At 32.6% G+C, this 21,876-nt stretch overlaps 2 protein-coding genes across 2 annotated transcripts; both read right to left on the minus strand.

Moving 5' to 3' along the window:
* Positions 1–798: 798 nt before the first annotated feature.
* Positions 799–2,532, minus strand: LOC127708425 (uncharacterized). Its single transcript, XM_052213295.1, has 2 exons — positions 2,228–2,532; positions 799–1,097 (listed from the first exon to the last, which is right to left on the minus strand). Exons 1-2 carry the CDS (start codon positions 2,478–2,480, stop codon positions 799–801), a joined length of 552 nt encoding a protein of 183 aa, XP_052069255.1. The 5' UTR covers positions 2,481–2,532.
* A 12,010-nt stretch (positions 2,533–14,542) lies between these two features.
* On the minus strand, positions 14,543–21,876 carry LOC127708428 (QRFP-like peptide receptor). The gene is made up of 5 exons (XM_052213296.1): positions 21,663–21,876; positions 21,119–21,363; positions 19,778–19,885; positions 17,036–17,204; positions 14,543–15,152 (listed from the first exon to the last, which is right to left on the minus strand). The coding sequence occupies exons 1-5, from the start codon at positions 21,874–21,876 to the stop codon at positions 14,959–14,961; spliced, it is 930 nt and encodes a 309-aa protein (XP_052069256.1). The 3' UTR covers positions 14,543–14,958.

Here is a 21,876-nt window from a genome sequence, read left to right on the forward strand (position 1 = left end):
GATCATTGAATCAATTTGATGTATATGATATGTCTTATAGAAATAAAAACTTTAAACTGTAAACTTTGTATTTTTTTTAGAATCAAATTACTGTTACTTGAAATAGTTGATATGACTGAATATAAAAAGGTTATTCATGTTATTAGGTGACATACATGTATCATCAATTAATAAAACACAATCCATACATAAAAACATGCAAAGGAGGAGTGTTTTTATTGCTGTTTTTCACCTCCAGTAAATTGAGGCCTTCAATGCAGAAAAAAATTACACTCCCAATTTAGGACCAAAGCACTAGTTAACTGTTTGACTGAAATTGAAGGTCATGCCACCACTGTATAAATTTAACCGAAGTAGGTCATGTTCAGTGAAATTTAGTCAAAACCCTATCATGGCATACATGTATAATTCAAAAAGATAACATCATAAGAAACATGTGAACTAAGTTTCAAGTTAATGTGTTTTTATTTCATTGAACAATTAATTCAACCTAAAAAGTATAGACAGTACATGTAGGTTGGGCATAAAATTTAGTTTTCAATATAATATATCACACTGACAACAACATAGCAATAAACATACTCATTTCAAGACAAAAGTATACGCTATTGTTCTATTGGAAATAAAATGTGCACATCATGCACATCTTGGGTACTATCAGATGTTATAGAACAATATGTTCCACACGTCATCACGTTCATTGAAATTTAACAAGTAATTTCATAACGGGACATAAAAAGTGTGCACATTTTATGTCTAATCAGAACTTTTAGAACAATTAATATGCTCCACACTTCATTAAAATTTAACAAGTAATTTCATAAGTTTTTCTAACAATAAGAATTGCTGTTTGCTTACCCTCCATGCTTCAAACATGTGCAGATGAGGATACTGGTGTCTCCTCTCTAAACAGTCTTCACATACCATTTCCCATGGTGTGCAATCAATGCATTTGAAGAGCTGGGACTTTTTTTCACATTCATGGCAGGTATCAGTTGATGGAGCCTCTGAACTGATAAAGGCCTCATACATTTCATCTCTAATGTCACTCCAATCCTGTAAGCGTTGATCCTTTAATGAAACATACGTAAGTTTTCCTGTAGAAAAAATCAAATACATAAAGATCAGTTTAAGAGGTGTTAGTATGGTATTGCACATGAATATAATTTACACAATCAAGTAAATTAGGATTCAAATTAGGTTTATTAGTTCATCAAACTGTAAAAATACCTGTACAAATGTAGGAAAGAAACACCATTGAGCATACCAAGCCCATTCAATTTATATTAAACTGTGTCAGAAAGTACTTTTTTCATGGTTAATGCAAAACGTACAAATGAACATGTTCCTGGGTTGGTAAATTCAATAATGTCACTCCTTCATTGTATATATGTTATTGTAGTTTGTCTTTAATTTGTTGCCATAACAATTTATTGTTAATGCGTTAGTGCTAATAAAGTTATCTTATCTTATTCATGGATTTTTAGTTTTCTGAAGACATAAAGAACATTTCAAAGTCGACTTGTTCGTTGGAATATTTTTGTTGTTTATTTATGTGGTTCACAAGTGTTTCTTTTTTGGTTAATAAAGATTAGACTGGTAGTTTTCCTGTTTTAGACTAGTCACTCATTAGTTTTTGGGCCCTTTAATAAGTTTATAGCTTGCTGTTCCATGTGAGCTAGGACTCTGTAATTGTAAACAATATCGATACTTTAACCTATAATTATTTACTTTTTACATGTTGTGACTTGGATAGAGAGTTGTCTCTTTTGCTGCTGCATCTGCCAGATAAAAGCAACATTCAACGACTTGAAAAAACTAGTTATACTGCAATGCATTTGGAGGGCATACTGGCCCCCCCCCCAAAAAAAAAGCATTGTTAAATGGGAAATATCGCATGAATCTCAAGACAAATGTGAGTGTGATAAAAATAAATCCCAGGGATAACTTTGAAAATAGGTCTAAAGGATTAAGATAAAAGGGAAAGAAAAGGCCTAGGGCAAATTTAGCCATTTGTAAAAAAAGGGGGGCAGTCATACATATTAAAATCATACATACAAAGGGTGTTCCAAACCTATGTCTCAATACAAATGTATGAGTTGTCAAACAAAATAGGGTGTTCTAAACCGCAAGACCTTTCAACCGAATACCCTTGAATCCGCCATTATACATAATGAAAACAGTTTTTAAGTTGATAAATCAAATTATGATTACCCTTTTTACTTACCAGATTCAGCATCAGGTTTAATTTCATTCGTAGTTTCTTCCATTGCCGAAGAGCAAGTCAGGGTTAGAGAAGAATCAGAAGTCGAAGTTTTACCAAACGGCAATGACTTTGCATAATGCTGAAGGTCAGAAACTTCTCCATCAGCAGCTTTCACACCACGAAATTGGCGAGAAAAGACAACCTTTCTAGAACGTTTCCCAGCCGAATGCAATCTAGCAGACACAAACACTTTTCTTTTACGAATCAAAACCATAGCGATCGAAATAGAAGTTAAAAGTTAATAACTAAAATAGAAGTATGGTGGCTGTAACGTTTAAACACGTGTAAGAGTAAGTTTTGAGACGGCTACGTGTGAGTTTTGCATCTCCGGAACTGGTCTCTGTCTTTTGTTAGTGCTACCAGTGGTAACATCTGTACTGTACAGTATGAAAGTCTGACTTTGTTAGTGCTACTAGCAGGCTAACATCACTAATAGAATCCTTATAGTAGCAGCTAATATAATAGGATCGGGTGACAGAATAGTATCTATACTGTGATTAGATTTATTTATTATTACACGATTTCTTTATTCTGTACATGGTTAATTTTTGTAAATACATTTTATTACCTAGTTCTTTCATTTTTCACTCTTATTCTTTATTCTTTTGTACCAATTTTTTCTCTATTCTTTATTTTTTTTGCTCATTTTGCTCTGTTCATTATTTTTTATGGCCATTATTCTCTATTCTGTTAACCCCATCCAGACCATCATGGTTTGTGTGCCGATTTTCATGAACAAATCACCGATGAAATTTTGTTAAATTAGATAAATATACGGCAAAAAATGCCGTTTTTATCTAAAATATGGATAATTTGATAAAAAATAACTATATCGATAGAATTGTTACACAGATTCTAAGCATACTTATGTAAAGAAGATATCCCAAATATTTTTACAATAATCCGCTTGTGTTTATCTTTTGAAACCAAAAAGTTGGGTATGTTTTTCTAAATGATAGAAATGTCCAGGAAACCGAAATTATGAGTAAATGTAAAAAATGTTGACCCCAATTATCTCTAAAAGTAGCAGATGAAGGTATATTTTTGATTACATATTTGAATTGTTCAGGTAAAAAATAGCTTGTATGCAAATTTTCGTCAAAAATTCACCGTGGGATCAAAACTGTATCGTATGCCCTTAATGACTCCTCTGCTGCGCGGGGGCATACAAATACAACTGAAGTCAGTCAACAATTTTGATCAACTGATAATTTGTATATTTGATAAGAAAAATAAAATAAAATAAAAAAATGGGTTACGGTTGCTTTACAGTAGTTTATTTAATAAGAAAGCTTCTTGGTATTAACCAATATCCGATTGATCTATAATTACATAAAAATAATATTAAACACCGTCGGCAATTAAACACCATGTTGTAAGTAAAATCAGTTTCTGTCAGCATTTTTATCTAAATATAAATATGACAAGGGATATTTATATATCCGGTATGACGTCAACAACATGTATATATGTAGTGTATAGGTCGTTTCTAAGTCGGAACTGGTGAAACTCCCCTATTGATCGGCCATGTTTGTGACTGATTGGAAGAGAGTGCTGTCCAAGCACCAATTTTTCTCATAAAGATCATGCTTACTTCGTAACCTCTTAGGTTTTTCAACCTAGGAACCGTTCCCGGTTTTTGGGCCCACACCACAGCGACCTCGCAAACCCAGAAATGGGCTAAGGGGTAGGTGCGGATACCCAAAGACCACAATGCGGGACTGGTGTTCGTCGATGTATCTTTTAGAATTGTCGGCATTGGTATTGTTTTGTGGTTTTTGTGGATTGCTACAAATTAATACAGGTAAGTCAAGATTTTTGTTAAAGCAGCACACCTGCTGATGAGAAAAAGGAGGGACGGGCAATCATAATGGTATGTATTAACTTTTTGAATGGAATGCGAGTTCAGATACTTAGGTTTACATAAGCACTTTTTATTATAAAGAAAAGCGACAACTGCTTGGCAGTACATATTAACTAAAACATTTTAGCTTGGTGTTTTCCTTTTATTCCTTTTTAGTTTGTTTAAAATCTGAGAACTTATCTATGCTGATTGTTATCGTAATGAAAAACCCAACTTTGAATAAAGGATACCTACTTTACTTTATATATGAAATACTATGAATAAATCTAAATTGCGGATAAAAAAAGTTATGTAAATGTTATTTGATAGTAATAACTACCATGACACCCATAACATATAGAGATTTTACTTTATTTTATATATATCAAATTGTATGAAAAGATTTGTAATTGCGGTTTTAAATTTTGTTATTCATATAATAACGCGATGTTAAGATTATTTAATAATAAATTAAATAATTGATTTATTTAACCACGACAGTCAGGGTTACAATACAATACAATATCATCATGTAAGTATATATATAGAGTATTAGTATTCCAAGGACACAGTTCATTTGGACAGATTTACTGGTAAGTATATAAAACAAAAAACCAGGAACGGTTAGGGAGCTACCATTTGATTTTTATGGGGGGGGGGGGGGGGGACTAGGATGAAAATTTTTGTACTGCATTTTTTTTAGTCGTAATCTCTGTCCTGCCTTTTTATTTTTTACTCTATTCGGTCCTGCCTTTTTTTTAACGTTTATCCTGACTTTTTTTTACCCTAATTGTCATCCTGACTTTTTTTGCAAGAGTCGTATCCTGCCTTGTTTTTTACTCAAAACTCCTGTCCTGCCTATTTTTTTCAAATTTCATCCTAGCCCCCCCTCCCCATAAAAATCAAATGGTAGCTCCCTTATGAATTAGTACGAGTGTTACGAAGTAAGCAGGAAAAATTAGGCTACGATAGTACTCTCTTCCAATCAGTCATGTGATCTTCCGGACATGGTGATTATCTTGTCAAAAGATAACAAGACGTTTGTACATGATAATTAAATATGATAGAGGTTAGGAAGAACCGTTATAAAAGACGATTATCATAGGCTTCATCATCAGTTTTAATATGGTGTTTACTTGACGTGAACCAGAAATATAATATTGACTTTTGTTAAATTCATTATATTTATGTTCGAAAAAAGAAAAGAAAGAAAAATGGTCAGTGAAAACATATCATATGTCATCCCCACCCGGCCGAGACAAAAAAGGCATGATAAACGTCTTTTTTTTGTCTAAATATTCGCATGTGTTTTGTTGTAAAACTGGTTTTATATTTTGTTTCGCTTGATGTGTTTTGTATTGGAAAGTTCTAAAGCATCAGATTTAATTTTGCACTTTTCGTGAGTTTTGATAATTCACTTTCTTGCCACTGATTAGATTTATGTAGTCGACTGGTGCGTCTAGAGTACCAAATTAGAAGCCTAGCTGGTATATTTTTTTTTGTCATTTATTTAACCTTTTATTTAACCATAGCGATACAGTTAAGAGTGTGAACATTTTGTAAAGTGACCTTGTTAGAAATGTAAGATTGTGTTGATTACACAAACAGAAAAACGGATATAAGAATTGAACGTTTCCAAATATGGAAAAGGTTCAACGTTAAAATTATTGTAGAAAGAGAGACAACTCTGGTGCGTTAATCGGTATTTTTACCGGCTGTCTTTACAAAATCTGCATCAAAATGTACTTGTAAAATTGAATAGCAACATGTATGCAGTGATTTTTGTTTTCAAACTCACAAGCTTGAAAAAATCACTCTGCCTACATGTTGCTCCTCTTTTTACAAATATACATTTTAATGCAGATTGTAAAGTTGTAATGCAGTCGATTAGATTTTTTTGCTTTTTCGTTATTTTGATAATTCACTTTCTTGCCACTGATGAGCTGTATGCAGACCGTCTAGAATACTGTATTAGAAATATAGCTGGTTTAGCAGTCTGACAGATATTTAACATGACAAAACATAGTATAAAGAACGAAATGGCTGTATTAGTATGTAAAAAATAATGTAAAAAGTTTTAAAATATCCTCATATCGGGTTACTTTTTTTGAAAGATACTGTAACTTATCTGAAAAGACCTACAAATCATTTACATATAGCAACGATGGGCTATAGAGATGTAGGTAATATTTAATTAATTATGATAATAAATAACTTCTAGACGCCGTAGTAGGAGTCACGAGTCTCGGAAATATACAAATCCTAATGTTCATAATATTTCTACAAACAGGCTGTTGCTTTCAATTCAAAAATAATTGAAGGCATTTATCACGTTAGCACTAAACTATTCTCAAAACCAAATTCACTCAAATTCTCAAAAAATGCTCAACTTCCATTTCACCTAATATAGACTTGTGGCCATACCTTTGGATATTGTTAAACATACACTAGTCAAATACGTGTCATTTATGGACGAATTCACAATTGCAAGATTTGATGAGCACCAACATCTTCCAGGTAACCCGGAGTTTGTGAGTTTTCTAATCACCCTACATAATGAATAAGTTGTTGCGCTAGTTAACAAAGCCTCTAACAATAGTTTGATTTATATACAAAAATATCCGTATCAAAGAACTGAAAATCAACTAAGCGTCTGCTCATTTTGATTGAAATATAGACCCTGTGTCCATGCTTCGTTAACAAGGATCAGCCAACACTGTTTTATGTTTTCAGTCTGATAATCATATCAATGTCTACCAATGAAATAGTATGTATCAAAGTCCATGAGTTCCCAGAATGTATTCAGAACAGTCTGTGAAACAAAGCATTGTCAGATCCTTAAAAATAAAACATGGATACAGGAATTGTATTTTAGTGTAAATAGATATGGGAAGATGTGGTATGAGTGCCAATGAGACAACTCTCCATCCAAGTTACAATTTATAAAAGTAAACCATTATAGGTCAAGGTACGGCCTTCAACACGGAGCATTGGCTCACACCGAACAGCAAGCTATTAAGGGCCCCAAAAAATTACTAGTGTAAAACCATTCAATTGGAAAAACCAACGGTCTAATCTATATAAAAACGAGAAACGAGAAACACGTATGAACTACATATACAGACGACAACTACTGTAATCAAATTCCTGACTTAGGACAGGTGCAAACATTTGCAGCGGGATTAAACGTTTTAATGGTACCAAACCTTCTCCCTTTTCTGAAACAATAGTATACCATCACAACATTGAAAAACACACTATAAAATATCAATTGGAAGGCTTAACTCAATCAAAAAACGTAAATTAACACACAATGAACGAATAAATTTGACCCGCTGTGACACCTGAATGCAAATACACAGTTAATAAAAAATTACAAGGGATAAATAATTAAAGTCAAAAGTAAATAAACAGGTTTAAACAAAGTTAAAGTATGACATCACTGTGAAATTTCAAACAATTTATAGAAAATCATCATTTTTGAAGAAACCTGCGTCATATTATACACAGGTAAATGAAAATAATTTTGTTGTTAAGTATACTTCTTCTGTGTGTATAAAATCTTCCGTTTAGGAATACCAAGAAATGTCTTTAATATCAATAAACATATTTTATTAATTAAATTCAGGTTAAGTAATGTACACAAATTGGCATTTACATATTAATACAAGTGAATAATTAATAGGATCCAGAAACAAGCTGTTAGCTTATATTAATCCGTTTCCTAATTCAAATAAGAACATTTCATATTGTAATACTCAAGGAGTAGAATGTAAAAAAAAATAACAATGTTACACTAGAAGGAAAACAAACAAAACATATACATGTAATAAGGTTGTGAACACAAAAGAGAATTTTTTTACATCAGAAATACAATAATAAAGTGTATGTTTCTGAACGGACGGACACAATTATTTAAGATATAAGTATTACTTGTTGAACAAGATGTTTGAAATCATATGACAAATCTTTTGCTACTGAGTATGAATGTTTGAACTGCCAAGAATATTTCAATGTTTTGTTCGTAGCTGAAATCCGTTGAACCGAATAGCAAAATTTCTTCCGACAAAAATGTATGATATTGATGTTATAAAAATGCTGTTAACGCATGATGTGAAATCGGGGGCAGTGCAACAAGTAATGCGCTGTTGTTTCTATAGCACCACATAAACAAAGTGGTGAGGCCAATATATTTTTTACAAAGAGATGTTGATTTAGAGAACTGCATTGCATTCGAAGTCTTGAGTGTTAAATTTGACTTAATCGCTTACCAATGTAATAATAATTTAGAGGCCTAGTCACCGGAGACTGGACACAATTCCTGAATGCCACCACCGAGGTACTGGTCTTAGCATTCTCAGGGAGGAGATTCCATGAACGTACCAATGAAGGTTTCTGCCAATGTTGTTCTTAAAACCATTGTATATACAGTCAAAGAGATTGTTCGTAGGGGCATTAAGGTCTGATTTTGGGCCCAAGAAAATAAAGATTTTGGGAACTATTTCAAATTTCACATAATGTTTGGAAATGCATAAAATCAAGAAATGTAAATGAATAGCATCAGATTTTTGATGTTATGACGTCACAATTACGTCATAATATGCACCATTTTCATTAAAACAAAGAAAACTACTAGCTGTATGCAGTGGAAACATCGTAAGCAGACAAGAAACAACAAAATAATTTAAGAGAAGCTGTATTATAACCATTCAGTCAGAATTCTACTACGTTAAAATTATCTCCCCATTACGCCACCTAGTTTTTATAATCGTAAAAATGGAAGCCATTGTAGTGTTGTAGTGATGACGCGCTGTCAATTTAGCTCTTGAAAACAGATAAATTTATCCACATAGCATCATTACGATCCTTGTATGCCAGTTGTATTTTAAAAGACAAATGTATCTACTAGCTATTTATCATCATTTGATGTATTTTTATGCATTTGGTCAACTTAAAACTATTGTCTGAATGGTTGTCAGGGGGAATTTTCGAAAGTTCAAAAGTATAAAAAAAAAAAATCCAATTGAATATTTCGTGGAAGGGCAGACAAAACATTTTCAGAGGTTGAAGACTAATAACTGGATAACACATAAAAAAAATTGAAGTTCTTTGAAAGTTATGCATTTTTAAGATCCACTTTTTAGTAAAAATTTGTTATTCGAACACACCTATTCTGTTATGACTCATTATGCCGCGCCATAGCGGAGGGGGCATTTAGTTTTACCCTTGTCCGTCTGTACGTCCGTACGTCCGTCCGTACGTCCCATAGTTGGTTTCCGCTCTCTAACTTTAGTTTGCCTCAACCAAATGTTATGAAACTTATACACAATGCTTATTACCACAAAACACAGATCCTTTTGAATTTTGGTGGCGTCACTATAACCGTTCAAGAGTTATGCCCTTTACAAATGGAAAAATTGCTGAATTTTTCGTTTCCATTCTCTAACTTTAGTATGCATGAACCAAATGTTATGAAACTTATACACAATGCTTATTACCACATACTACAGATCAAGTTTGCAATTGGGTGGCGTCACTTTTACCGTTCTTGAGTTATGCTCCTTTATAAACATAAAAATTGCTGAAATTTTCGTATCTATTTTCTAACTTTAGTTTGCCTCGACCAAATGTTATGAAACTTATACACAATGCTTATTACCACAAAAATCAGATCAAGTTCAAATTTGGGTAGCGTCACTTTTACCGTTCTTCAGTTATGTCCCTTTATAACTTTATATGATATGCAAGCGGGGGCATCATCTGTGTCCCATGGACACATTCCCCATTTATTAGAAAGATATTTCACTTGACCCATATATTTCATTTTTAGTACTGTAAATGTTTAATGTTATTATATTAACCTAGAGTCTAAATATATAAAAATAATAGAATCTGAAGCGAGATGATGTATCAAATATTTTTCTTTTATACGTTTTCCAGACATAATAGTCAACTCAAACACGCCTAAACATAAAAAGGTTTACTTGACTTTCTCTTTTCGATGAAATTATTGCCCATTTTGGGGATTTTTTCCCAAAAAACTGTCGCCGGGGGCAGAGATGCAAATTACATCTTTAAAAAAGATCAATTAATTATCTTTCTGTGGATTTTTTTTGGCGGAATTTATGCTTATGCACAAAAAAGATCTTCATGTATTTGCACCTACCACAATCGACGGTTTTGTAAAATTTTTTTTATAATTTAAAAGTTCACAAATATCTTGACGCTCCATACCATAATTTAAGTAAAACACTTACATAAGATGCATACAATCCTAAATTAGGCACTTTCATTAAACTTTAAAGCCCATAGAAACAGATGTAAACAATTAAAATTTACCAACTTGGCCTTTTTAACCTTCTCTAACAAAGAGTTCCATTTCTTTTGTTTAATTTCAACTAGGTTTCCGCCTGGTCTAGTACAATTTTGCAACAATATCAAAACGTTTGAATTCTCTACGCTATTACGCTCTAGTCTACTTCTTATTCCAATCGCTTTCATAATTTTTCATATTACTTCTTTGTTCATAACTACATATTTTTTTAACACACAGCTGGTTTTCTATGGCTTCTAATTATGCATCCTGGCTAACATTCTTGTTTCTGTACTCTTGTTTTTTTTTTATATGCGTAGTGTTGCTCAATCTTTATTATTATGTGTGGTGTTTTAGGACATTGTGTTTGTGTTATAGTCCCGTTGCCAGTGTGTTATTGTAATTATCTTTTTTTATTTCCTTCTTGCGATGATATCATTTAACTTTTTTTTGCAATCCTCGTGTAATCGCATACCAATTCCTATGTCTAGAACATGATTGTATATCAGATGATTTGAAATACCAGAAAAGGTTATTATTATGGCAATTTCGCGGATAGATGATTTCTCTTTACGCATATAGAAAACTATTACGAAAACTATTACGCATAAAGAAAACTACTCTAACAAGATTATTGGGAATCATTATGAATGAAATTATCATTTCAAAAACCTCTCTGGTCCAAACCCCGAATTTGTTGATTTTTGTCATTTTGCAATTTCTTGACTTACGACATGAAATTTATATTCTTTATTGTTTTTTAACCTAAGACATTTAACCTATGTAATAGATTCCACTTGTTCGCTACCGTTCGTCTTACTGGTTTGTCATATTCTTGATATTGACACTTTCTACTAGAGGTGGTGCATTTATAGCAGATCATCCTGATCTCGCTAAGTTTTAATATCACGAGACTCTGATGGCATCCACTCTAGTCAGTGTTTTTCTTTAATTTTAATTTTTGTTTTTTTACTTTGGTATACAACTTTGATATCAGTTACCAAGTAAAACTAAAGCATCGAGAGAAAATAGTTTTACCATTCAGCCTTGTAAAAAGGTTTTTCAAATATATCAAAAAGAACAGAACCAAAGCAACTGATTTGCAAAAACATGAAAATTTATATTGCGAAATACCAGATTGTTTGTTGTTTGCTTAACGTCCAGTAGCAAATATTTCATGCACATTCAGGATTTGAACACATTAACAATAAATATAACAGGTTTGCAAAGTTGGTCAAATGGGATGAAGGGAGTGAAATTTAGATTACCACGGTAAAAAAAGAAAGCAGTTGACTATATGTGGGTCGAGAATCCATGACAAATCGCCCCACACATAATCGCCCCACTTTTTCACCAACTCGCCCCACTTTCTTAAAAATCGCCCCACTTTTGTTTACCAACTCGCCCCACTTATGAAAAGGATAAAATCCCATTGAAAATAGGTTGGATATATTGCTCCATTTATGAAAAGGGAAAAAAATCCCTCTGATATAAGGTCTGCCAACTCGCCCCACTTGTGAAAAATAGATAAATTCTGATGAATTTAGTAATGCCAACTCGCCCCACTTATGAAAAAAGATGCAATCCCGTTGTATATCTAAGTAAAATCAATACCTATTAAAACCTTAGATACACATGTTTTTTCCCGTTTGAATGGTTTTAAACTAGTCATTTTTGGGGCCCTTTATAGCTTCCTGTTTGACCTATACATAATGGTTTTTCTTTTATAAATTTTGACTTGGATGGAGAGTTGTCTCATTGGCACTCATACCACATCTTCTTATATCTATTTTGTAGTTCTTTTCTTTTTGTTGAAATAAGGCATATAGAAGTGAGTATCAGTATTTTCTGTGACGTGAATGTCAACTAGCCCAACCAGTGAAAAATAGAAAAATCCCGATGAATTGAGTAATGCCAACTAGCCTAACCAGTGGAAAATAGAAAAATCCTGATGAATTGAGTAATGCCAACTAGCCCAACCAGTGGAAAATAGAAAAATCCCGATGAATTGAGTAATGCCAACTAGCCCAACCAGTGGAAAATAGAAAAATCCTGATGAATTGAGTAATGCCAACTAGCCCAACCAGTGGAAAATAGAAAAATCCCCATGAATTGAGTAATGCCAACTAGCCCAATCAGTGGAAAATAGAAAAATCCCCATGAATTGAGTAATGCCAACTAGCCCAACCAGTGGAAAATAGAAAAATCCCCATGAATTGAGCAATGCCAACTAGCCCAACCAGTGGAAAATAGAAAAATCCTCATGAATTGAGTAATGCCAACTAGCCCAACCAGTGGAAAATAGAAAAATCCTCATGAATTGAGTAATGCCAACTAGCCCAACCAGTGGAAAATAGAAAAATCCTCATGAATTGAGTAATGCCAACTAGCCCAACCAGTGGAAAATAGAAAAATCCTCATGAATTGAGTAATGCCAACTAGCCCAATCAGTGAAAAATAGAAAAATCCCAATGAATTGAGTAATGCCAACTAGCCCAACCAGTGAAAAATAGAAAAAATCCCGATGAATTGAGTAATGCCAACTAGCCCAACCTGTGAAAAATAGAAAAATCCTAATGAATTGAGTAATGCCAACTAGCCCAACCAGTGAAAAATAGAAAAAATCCTGAGGAATTGAGTAATGCCAACTAGCCCAACCAGTGAAAAATAGAAAAAATCCTGATGAATTGAGTAATGCCAACTAGCCCAACCAGTGAAAAATAGAAAAAATCCTGAGGAATTGAGTAATGCCAACTAGCCCAACCAGTGAAAAATAGAAAAAATCCTGAGGAATTGAGTAATGCCAACTAGCCCAACCAGTGAAAAATAGAAAAAATCCTGATGAATTGAGTAATGCTAACTAGCCCAACCAGTGAAAAATAGAAAAATCCTAATGAATTGAGTAATGCTAACTAGCCCAACCAGTGAAAAATAGAAAAATCCTGATGAATTGAGTAATGTCAACTAGCCCAACCAGTGAAAAATAGAAAAATCCCGATGAATTGAGTAATGCCAACTAGCCCAACCTGTAAAAATAGAAAAATCCTCATGAATTGAGAAATGCCAACTCGACCCACTTATGAAAAATAGAAAATACCTGATGAATCAAGTTGAGTCATGCAAACTCAATGTCAATAATAATGATTTAGTCAATTTTCGTTTTTTTTGTATTCTGTGTATAAGATTTTTTTAGTTAAGTGGGGCGAATTGGCAGACCTGAAATTGTATATTCATCTAGGTTTACATTATTTCATTAAGTGGGGCGGAGTTGGCAGGAGAAAAATTAACGGGATTTAACCCTTTTCACAAGTGAGGCGATTTTTCTAAAAGTGGGGCGAGTTGGTAAACCAGTTTGGGGCGAGTTGGTGAAAAAGTGGGGCGGTTTGGTGTGGGGCGATTTGCCAGTGGGGCGATTTGTCCTGCTTCCGTGGGTCGACATTTTGCCTTGCAACTGGTCGCCTATGGACCCTTAATCCGTCCAGACGTGGTTACGTATTTATGCATCCCGCAAACCCAAATGCACGTCCCTCTCTTAAATTGATTTTATTTTTTAAAATTGACAGTGAACATCGAACTAAAGTTTACGATCAAAAGAAAGAATTCTTAATACCAATCGTGATCTTCCCGTTTTAGTTTAGGAACGTCCGAGTAGCATCTGAATATGAAGGATATTTCCCCCAGTTGATACAATATTTTCAAGCAATGCGTTTCATACCATAATTGGGGAAAGTACCATATAATCTAATGGTTTATCATGCAAAGAGTATTTTTACTGCTTTCATATAGGGTGATTTGTATCTCAGAAACAATCTTTTTTAATTCCTGAAATGTCCCTCCTGTTTTGCTGTTGAACCAAGGAATCTTAATGAAACTGTAGTCATCTCATTAAAATGTTCAGTTTCACGAACATAGTCTTAATTTATTATTTCGGTCACAGATTATCACGAATATGTTTCACTTGTCGTATTCAAATTGCCAATTGAAACATTTTTTTTATATCAAACTGTGCTTAAAATAACAAAATTTCAGAACAACTTGTATTAAATTTAATAGAATAAATTAAAAGATTCTTAATAACCAAACTACCAAAATTCTACAAAGTAACAGTTTTGTTCGGAAATTTCTGATTACATATTTACATAAGGCAATAGGCCTTTTCTTATTTCGCCAAGAAAAAGGCATTTTACATTTTGTTTAGATCACCCAGACATTTAGTTTGAGTATTGTCATATCACATAACAAATAGGTTATCTCATTAAAATCGATCGTTTTGGTGTTTATGACGTAATTCGGAAACACAACTGGCACAGATCTAATTCTCTACAAGCTTATCTTTCTTTCAGCTGTATACACCTACAACTATTGTTCTCAATATAAAAATATGAAAATAATGTTCAAGCACAACTTGCGTCCTCCTGTTTTGGTTTCGAAACCACGGCATTTATATAAAGAAGATACAATGGATAAGCGTTGGTGCGTTAAAAAGATACCACGCACCCGGAGGGTAAATGAATAGGCTGACGTCACGGCAATGGTTTATTCATTTTGTTGGACTTCCTGTGTTTGGTCTTGGTAACAGCTATGTACTAATTGTATATCACTGAAAGAATAGCGATGATTACTATTATGGTTTGGTTGCTGGACATTGCTAGGTCCTTGAAGTTCTATACTATTGGAGTCTTCTTGTTCTTCTGAATAAGAATTTTCTAGTGGAGCCTGTGATCCTAAACCTGCAACGTAAAATTTGTTATAGTGATTTATTTGATATAATAAATTACCAAAAGAATTATAGATCTTTAATTCTTATAGAGGTTATACATAAATTAATTCTATTTTTAAAATTTTAACTTCATTCTCTCGCAATATTCATGGTTTTTCTTCTAATTTTAAACAATTGACAGCAAAAACCAGCTTCAATCTGATTATGAGGATACATGTCCAAATGACCTAATGACACATTATTGTGAAAGTTTGTAAATTTGTGGAATTACAATTATGGCCGCCATTAATTATACTATATACAATATATTATGCAAGATAAAACTTGAAAACGCAGACTGTTAAAAAAGCAACAAAGAACAATAAAAAAGAAGACATGTTAACACTATTTTTTTTATTTTTGAAAGCTTTGTTTTGGTCTCGACCTTACCTGTAGACAGCTGTCCATGAACAATGGTCGTGTACTTAAAAATCAGTATAATAAGTTTATTCTAAATGCTTATCTTCCTACGCAATCATCATAACTATGTCTATACGAGATTGCAGTGCTTGCACTTCAAAGTTTTCACATCAAACATAGCAAGAGCAAAAGAAGTAACAATACAAATATAAAAAATAACATAATGTCAATTTGAAAAATGAAGAACTGAAAATCAGAAATGATATGAAAACGGAAATATTTTGAGATAAATTGTTCAGCCACAAAATTGATCTGGACCCGTATGCATAAAACATCGTAACTAAAGAGTTCCTTAAACTTAGATTTCACTAAGAATTAACTTAGTTAAGTAATTTTGTTAAAGTCGTATGCATAAAATTACTTAATTTTCCAATTAAATTTACCAGTAAAATGTGTATTTCGCGTATTATTTTCTCTGTTCAGGGCTACTACGCAAGCAAGGATGGAAACGTTCTTTCATCAAATTAAAAAAAAAAATGGTGGTAAAATTCTATAAAAAACTCAACTTGAAAGCTCAAATAAAAGAGTATTTAAAAATAATTTGCGTTTCCAACTTCGATAAAATTCATCACTTTAAAGTGGTCTTACAGTGTAGTATTCATGACTTGAAAGCTATTGTTTGGCTTAATATGAGTGTGCACTGTTGATTGTAGTTATCTGTACATTTTTTAACAAAGAAAATCCCCTAATGCTAGAAATGTGCGTTTGGAAAAAAAGTAAAATAACGAAAATACCGAACTCGAAGGAAAATTCAAAACGGAAAGTTCTTTATCAAATGGCAAAATCAAAAGCTCAAACACATCAAACGAATGGAAAACAACTGTCATATTTTTGACTTGGTCCAGGCATTTCCTTATATAGAAAATGGTGGATTAAAACTGGTTTTTAAACCAGCTAAACCTCTCACTTGAAATTAGCGTATAAGCTACAACCAATTTTCGAAATTTGATCATATTAATAAATTAAGAAATTACTAAAAAACTAAGATTCAAACTCCCTCAGGTTTAATTTAATATAACTGAATTTGGCTATTCTTTTAATGTCCTTTTGGTTATTCAGCTCCTAACGTTACTACGTATTTATTCATCCCTGGCTTTCAATTGTTTTTGTTTGAGCGTTCCCGATGAAGTAAAATCCAGAAGTTAACAACTATAGGTCACCGTACGGCCATCAACAATGAGCAAAATCAATACCGCATAGTAAGCTATAAAAAGCCCCCGAAATGACAAATGTAAAACAATTCAAACGAGAAAACTAATGGCCTGATTTATGTAAAAAACAATAAACGAGATACCAAAACGATATACAGCAACTAACGACAACCACTGAATTACAGGCTTCTGACTTTGGATACGCTCATACGGAATGTGGCAGGGTTAGGCCTTTTTTTATTGGCGCCAAATGTCGTTGGTATATCTTAATAAATAAACGTACCTGGATACACAGTGGTTGGACTGAATTTGTCTCTTTTACATTTTATGATTGCTACTGCAGCATGCCGGAAGCATTTGTTGAAGCCAATGTAAATCAATGGATGACAACATGTACTAAAATATGCCATGTAATATGCAGCAAAAACATAAGAATCTATCCATGGCGGTAGCTGTAATAGATGAATATGCCATGTAAAATGCAGCAAAAATATAGGAATCTATCCATGGCGGTAGCTTTAATAGATAAATATGCCATGTAAAATGTAGCAAAAACATAGGAATCTATCCATGGCGGTAGCTTTAATAGATAAATATGCCATGTAAAATGCAGCAAAAACATAGGAATCTATCCATGGCGGTATCTGTAATAGTTAAATATGTCATGAAAAATGCAGAAAAAACATAGGAATCTATCCATGGTGGTAGCTGTAATAGAAAAATAGGCCATGTAAAATGCAGCAAAAACATAGGAATCTATCCATGGTGGTAGCTGTAATAGATAGATATGCCATGTAAAATGCAGCAAAATCATAGGAATCTATCCATGGTGGAAGCTGTAATAAATACATATGCCATGTAATATGCAGCAAAAACATAGGAATCTATCCATGGCGGTAGCTGTAATAAATAAATATACAGTGGTTTAATCAACATGTATTAAAATATGCCATGTAAAATGCAGCAAAAACATAGGAATCTATCCCTGGCGGCAGCTGTTATAGATAAATATACAATTATTGCTCATTGTTGAAGGCCGTACGGTGCCCTATAGTTGTTAATATCTGTGCCATTTGGTCTCTTGTTGAGAGTTGTCTCATTGGCAATCATACCACATCTTATTATTTTATAATAGCTGAATCAACATTTTACTAATTTTTATAAAGCAAATTATAAATTAATTAAAAGAAAAGAGAGTTTTTCGTAACGGAAAATTATTATATTCTGTAACCATATCAACCAATACCTGCATTATAACCTTTGAAATTATAAACAGGTATGGAGGCTGTTTTTATTGGCAAAATAAAATAAGGACTAATAGTTTATATTTTAAATTTGTTAAGAATCAATTTATGAATAAGAAAATGTGGTTATTGCACAAAAAAATATATAAAAGACACAAAGTACAGATCTGAGAGTACTCGCAGTTACTGAAAGCTAGTTCAAGACAATAACGACCAATAAAACATCATTTATTTAGCACTAAATATCAATCAGTACACATCCATCTTGGTTTTTGAAGTATTGAATTTAGTAAGCTATTTTTTACAGTAGAAGGCAATTCTCAATTTTTAGTGTCTAAGCTAGATATAAAAATTTATAAGGGTTTCCGCGGAACCCTGTGTCTCGCCTGCGATTGCTGCTGTCAGTGTTAAAGTGTAATGTTGACTTATCAAGTGAGTCCATTTATCAGTAAAATACAGAATTTAAAAAACGATTCAAAGTTTTTCTTTAGATGCTATTTTTTGGTCTTGAAGATGAGCTAATGTACAAGTTTCATAACAATCCATGAAGGTTTACAAATTTATTATGTAAAATTATTTTTATCCCAGACTGTCTTTAAATGTTAACTCTAAAAAATGAAATCCATTTTTCAGTAAAATAAGGAAAAATGAAAATAAATATTTCCGAAATTTTGCTGTGGATACTATATTTTGTTCATAAACAAGCTTCTGTCCAAATTTCATAAATGTCCATGAAGCTTTGACAAACTTATTGATGACTGAAAAACTTAAACTTCAGACTGAGCTTGAGTGTTAACTGTAAAAAAAAAACTAAGTCCATTTATCAGTAAAATATGGAAAAATGAAAATAAGTATTGGCAAAATTTTGCTCTGGATACTGTCTTTTGGTCATAAACAAGCTTCTGTTCCAATTTCATAAAATTCCATGTATGTTTGACAAAATTATGATGTCCAAAAACACTTTAACCCCAGACTGAACCTAAATGTTGACGCCGCCGACGGAATCTAGGATTGCTATGTCCCGCTTTCGCGAAATAAATTTTGCAAGCTCGACAAAAACCAGCATATATATGATTACAAGTATATGGTGTACGTGTACTGCTTTTGCTTTTATTAACGGACAGCTATCTTTGCTCTAGACACAATTTTACCATTATACAATATAAAAAAAACAACAATAAGCAAAAACAACAATGTGAATTCAATTATTATGTAATATTGTACTTAGTTTAATTGTTTTGCTTTGCAATCGAATTAAAAAAAAAATGTTGAGTACATGTACACGTCAAGAAACAGACATTGGGAGGTCAACATTCGGCCTTCAACAATATATGAGGATAGGATACCCTTTACCGTCAGACGTCAAGCGGTAATTTTCGGCTACCGTTAGCGTCAAATTGGTTAAAATTTTATCGTGATTCGTCAAAATATCCTTATCGTGATTCGTCAGAGGTCTCAAATAATTCTCCGTTACCGTTATTTTTGGACAAAATTTAACGTGTTTCGTCAAAATCAGTCGATTCTTTTGTCGTCTTAAAGAAAGTGTACATTTTATCGTCATGCACCAAAAATTACCGTTAACGACATTTGGCAAGATTTTTTTTACCGTTATTCGTCTTGAAGTTACCATCCCCCCCCCCTCCCATTACAACCCTCATATATTTATACACCTCTCTATTTTCTACAGGACGTTAAAAATAAAATAAAAACAATCAATTATACACTTAACTTCTCTGCTTAAGTTGACTTATTTTCAAATATAATAAAAAACATTATCTTACCTTTGAATGTGCGTTTCTCGTTCTAAAAACATCCCAAAGTTTAAGACATTGCTGCGGTGTCCAACATATAAAAAATACTAGCAATACTGATAATAGCATGTTCAGAGCCTAAAAAAAATATTCATAATTAATGTTATGCAGATTTTATATTAACCTCAATTCTGTGTTGACTGATACCCGAAATAATTAAAATTTTTAATAAATCATACATTCATTTTTTACATTTTTATAAAATATTTTTCTTTTCTGGTCAATCATTAGCGATTTTGTTCTTCTCAAAATAATGATTTTAAGTGTGGATTATTTTTTTAGATACAATTGTGTTAGAATCGGACTAATATCCGAAATGATTTAAACTTGACTATTAAGAAGTCATATATAAATTTCTACAGTTTCATAATTCATTTCTCTATTCTTGTCAATCCTTAGCGACTTTTTTCCTCTTCGCAAAATACTGTCCTCTTGGAACTACCCATTTTGTTTGTACAAAACTATGTGTTAATTGTAGATGGAAGTTCATATATGAAAGGATACATTTCATTTAACCCACACGTTACATTTTATTTTACATTCAGTTGCATGAATATTTTGGTGTGTTATGCAAAAAATTGTAGAGTGGTCGTATAAGAAACATTCTCATTGGTCGATATAATTCTGTTTTAAAGAGGATTGCGCATTGCTTCTTTTTTCAATATTGGTCGGAAATTTTCTTTATATTTTGCATATATTTTTTTTGTTGCTACAAATCCATTAAAATTCGCCACCTATTTGATACTTCATAATGAATTATTGATGAAAAAATGTATGGACAATAACTGGAACAGGACCCAACCGCCTTTGTTCCACAGTAAACCATGTGCATCATGGGATAATTCATACATCTGTAAACGAAGTTGTGCTTATATGCAATGACCAGAAAAAAGAAAATTGTTTTTTAATAAGATATTAAATCATGAAATAATTAGGTAATCTATAGAAAATGTCCTGTTAAGTTGAAATTTTTCATAAAACGGGCATTTCTGAGATTTTGTAGAATGAAAACTTAATTGCCAAATTATGTAAATAAAAATGCTCATATAATTCATCTGAATTTTCTATTTAACTCCTAAACTTTGTCCAATTATAATACATAAATTTTGAACAACAAACTTGCAGCAAAACCCGAAAATTGGTGTTTTCTAATTAGTATTTACATTACGAACAAATATTTGCAGATATGAATATGAAAAACAAGTACTAAAATATAGTTACCTTCCTCTTCATGTCGAGGGAGGAAGAATGTAAAAATGTAATGGGGATGTCCGACTTTTTACGCTTCCCCATAGAAAGTACTATACAAACACACATTATCCACAACGGTATAGCATAACCAATTACGAAAAATACTGTTGTATATGCCTTCCGAGAATCCTTGGAAGGAAACTTTGCTTGACATAGCACTTCGTGTTTTCCAAGAAAGTCGAGCTCAATGAGATGTGTATAAAATAGCCATGGCAACGCAATAGCTGCACCACAGACCCACGTCAGTATAATTACGATAATCTGGTGCCCTTGGGTGAGCCACAATAAAGAAGGGTGTTCCGCAGCTAAGAATCTGTCCAAAATGGTAACCAGCAATGTGAATATTCCGACGGATACCACGAATACTAAAAAAGACGGAAAATAAAACCTGAATTTCTGTTTGAGCAACTATTGTTTCTTGTAAATTTTAAAAAGATAACATTGACAAGTTGAAAATTAAGCTGCGTTTAATAATATACATAGAGTAAAAAAAATAAATGTCTTGATTATTTTTCATTTAGATAATATTCACAGCTTTTCGTATTTAAAATAATCGCTTAAATTTACGATGCAAAAATAATAAAAATATATTATATTTTCTTACCTTGTGAAAACGTGTTAATTTTACAGAAAAAGGAGCCAAGAATCCATTTTGACGGATTAAAATCAGTCACTAAGTGAAGCCACATGCAGGTCAACGGCACTAATATGTCCGCCACAGCAAGATTAAGAATGTAATAATTGAATTTTGTTCGAAGGCTTTTGGTAGACAAAATCACAACTATCAACGTAAGGTTCCCGAAAAATGAAATAAACAT

Source organism: Mytilus californianus, unplaced genomic scaffold (genome assembly GCF_021869535.1).
Source record: "Mytilus californianus isolate M0D057914Y unplaced genomic scaffold, xbMytCali1.0.p SCAF_7, whole genome shotgun sequence".
Taxonomy (NCBI): domain Eukaryota; kingdom Metazoa; phylum Mollusca; class Bivalvia; order Mytilida; family Mytilidae; genus Mytilus; species Mytilus californianus.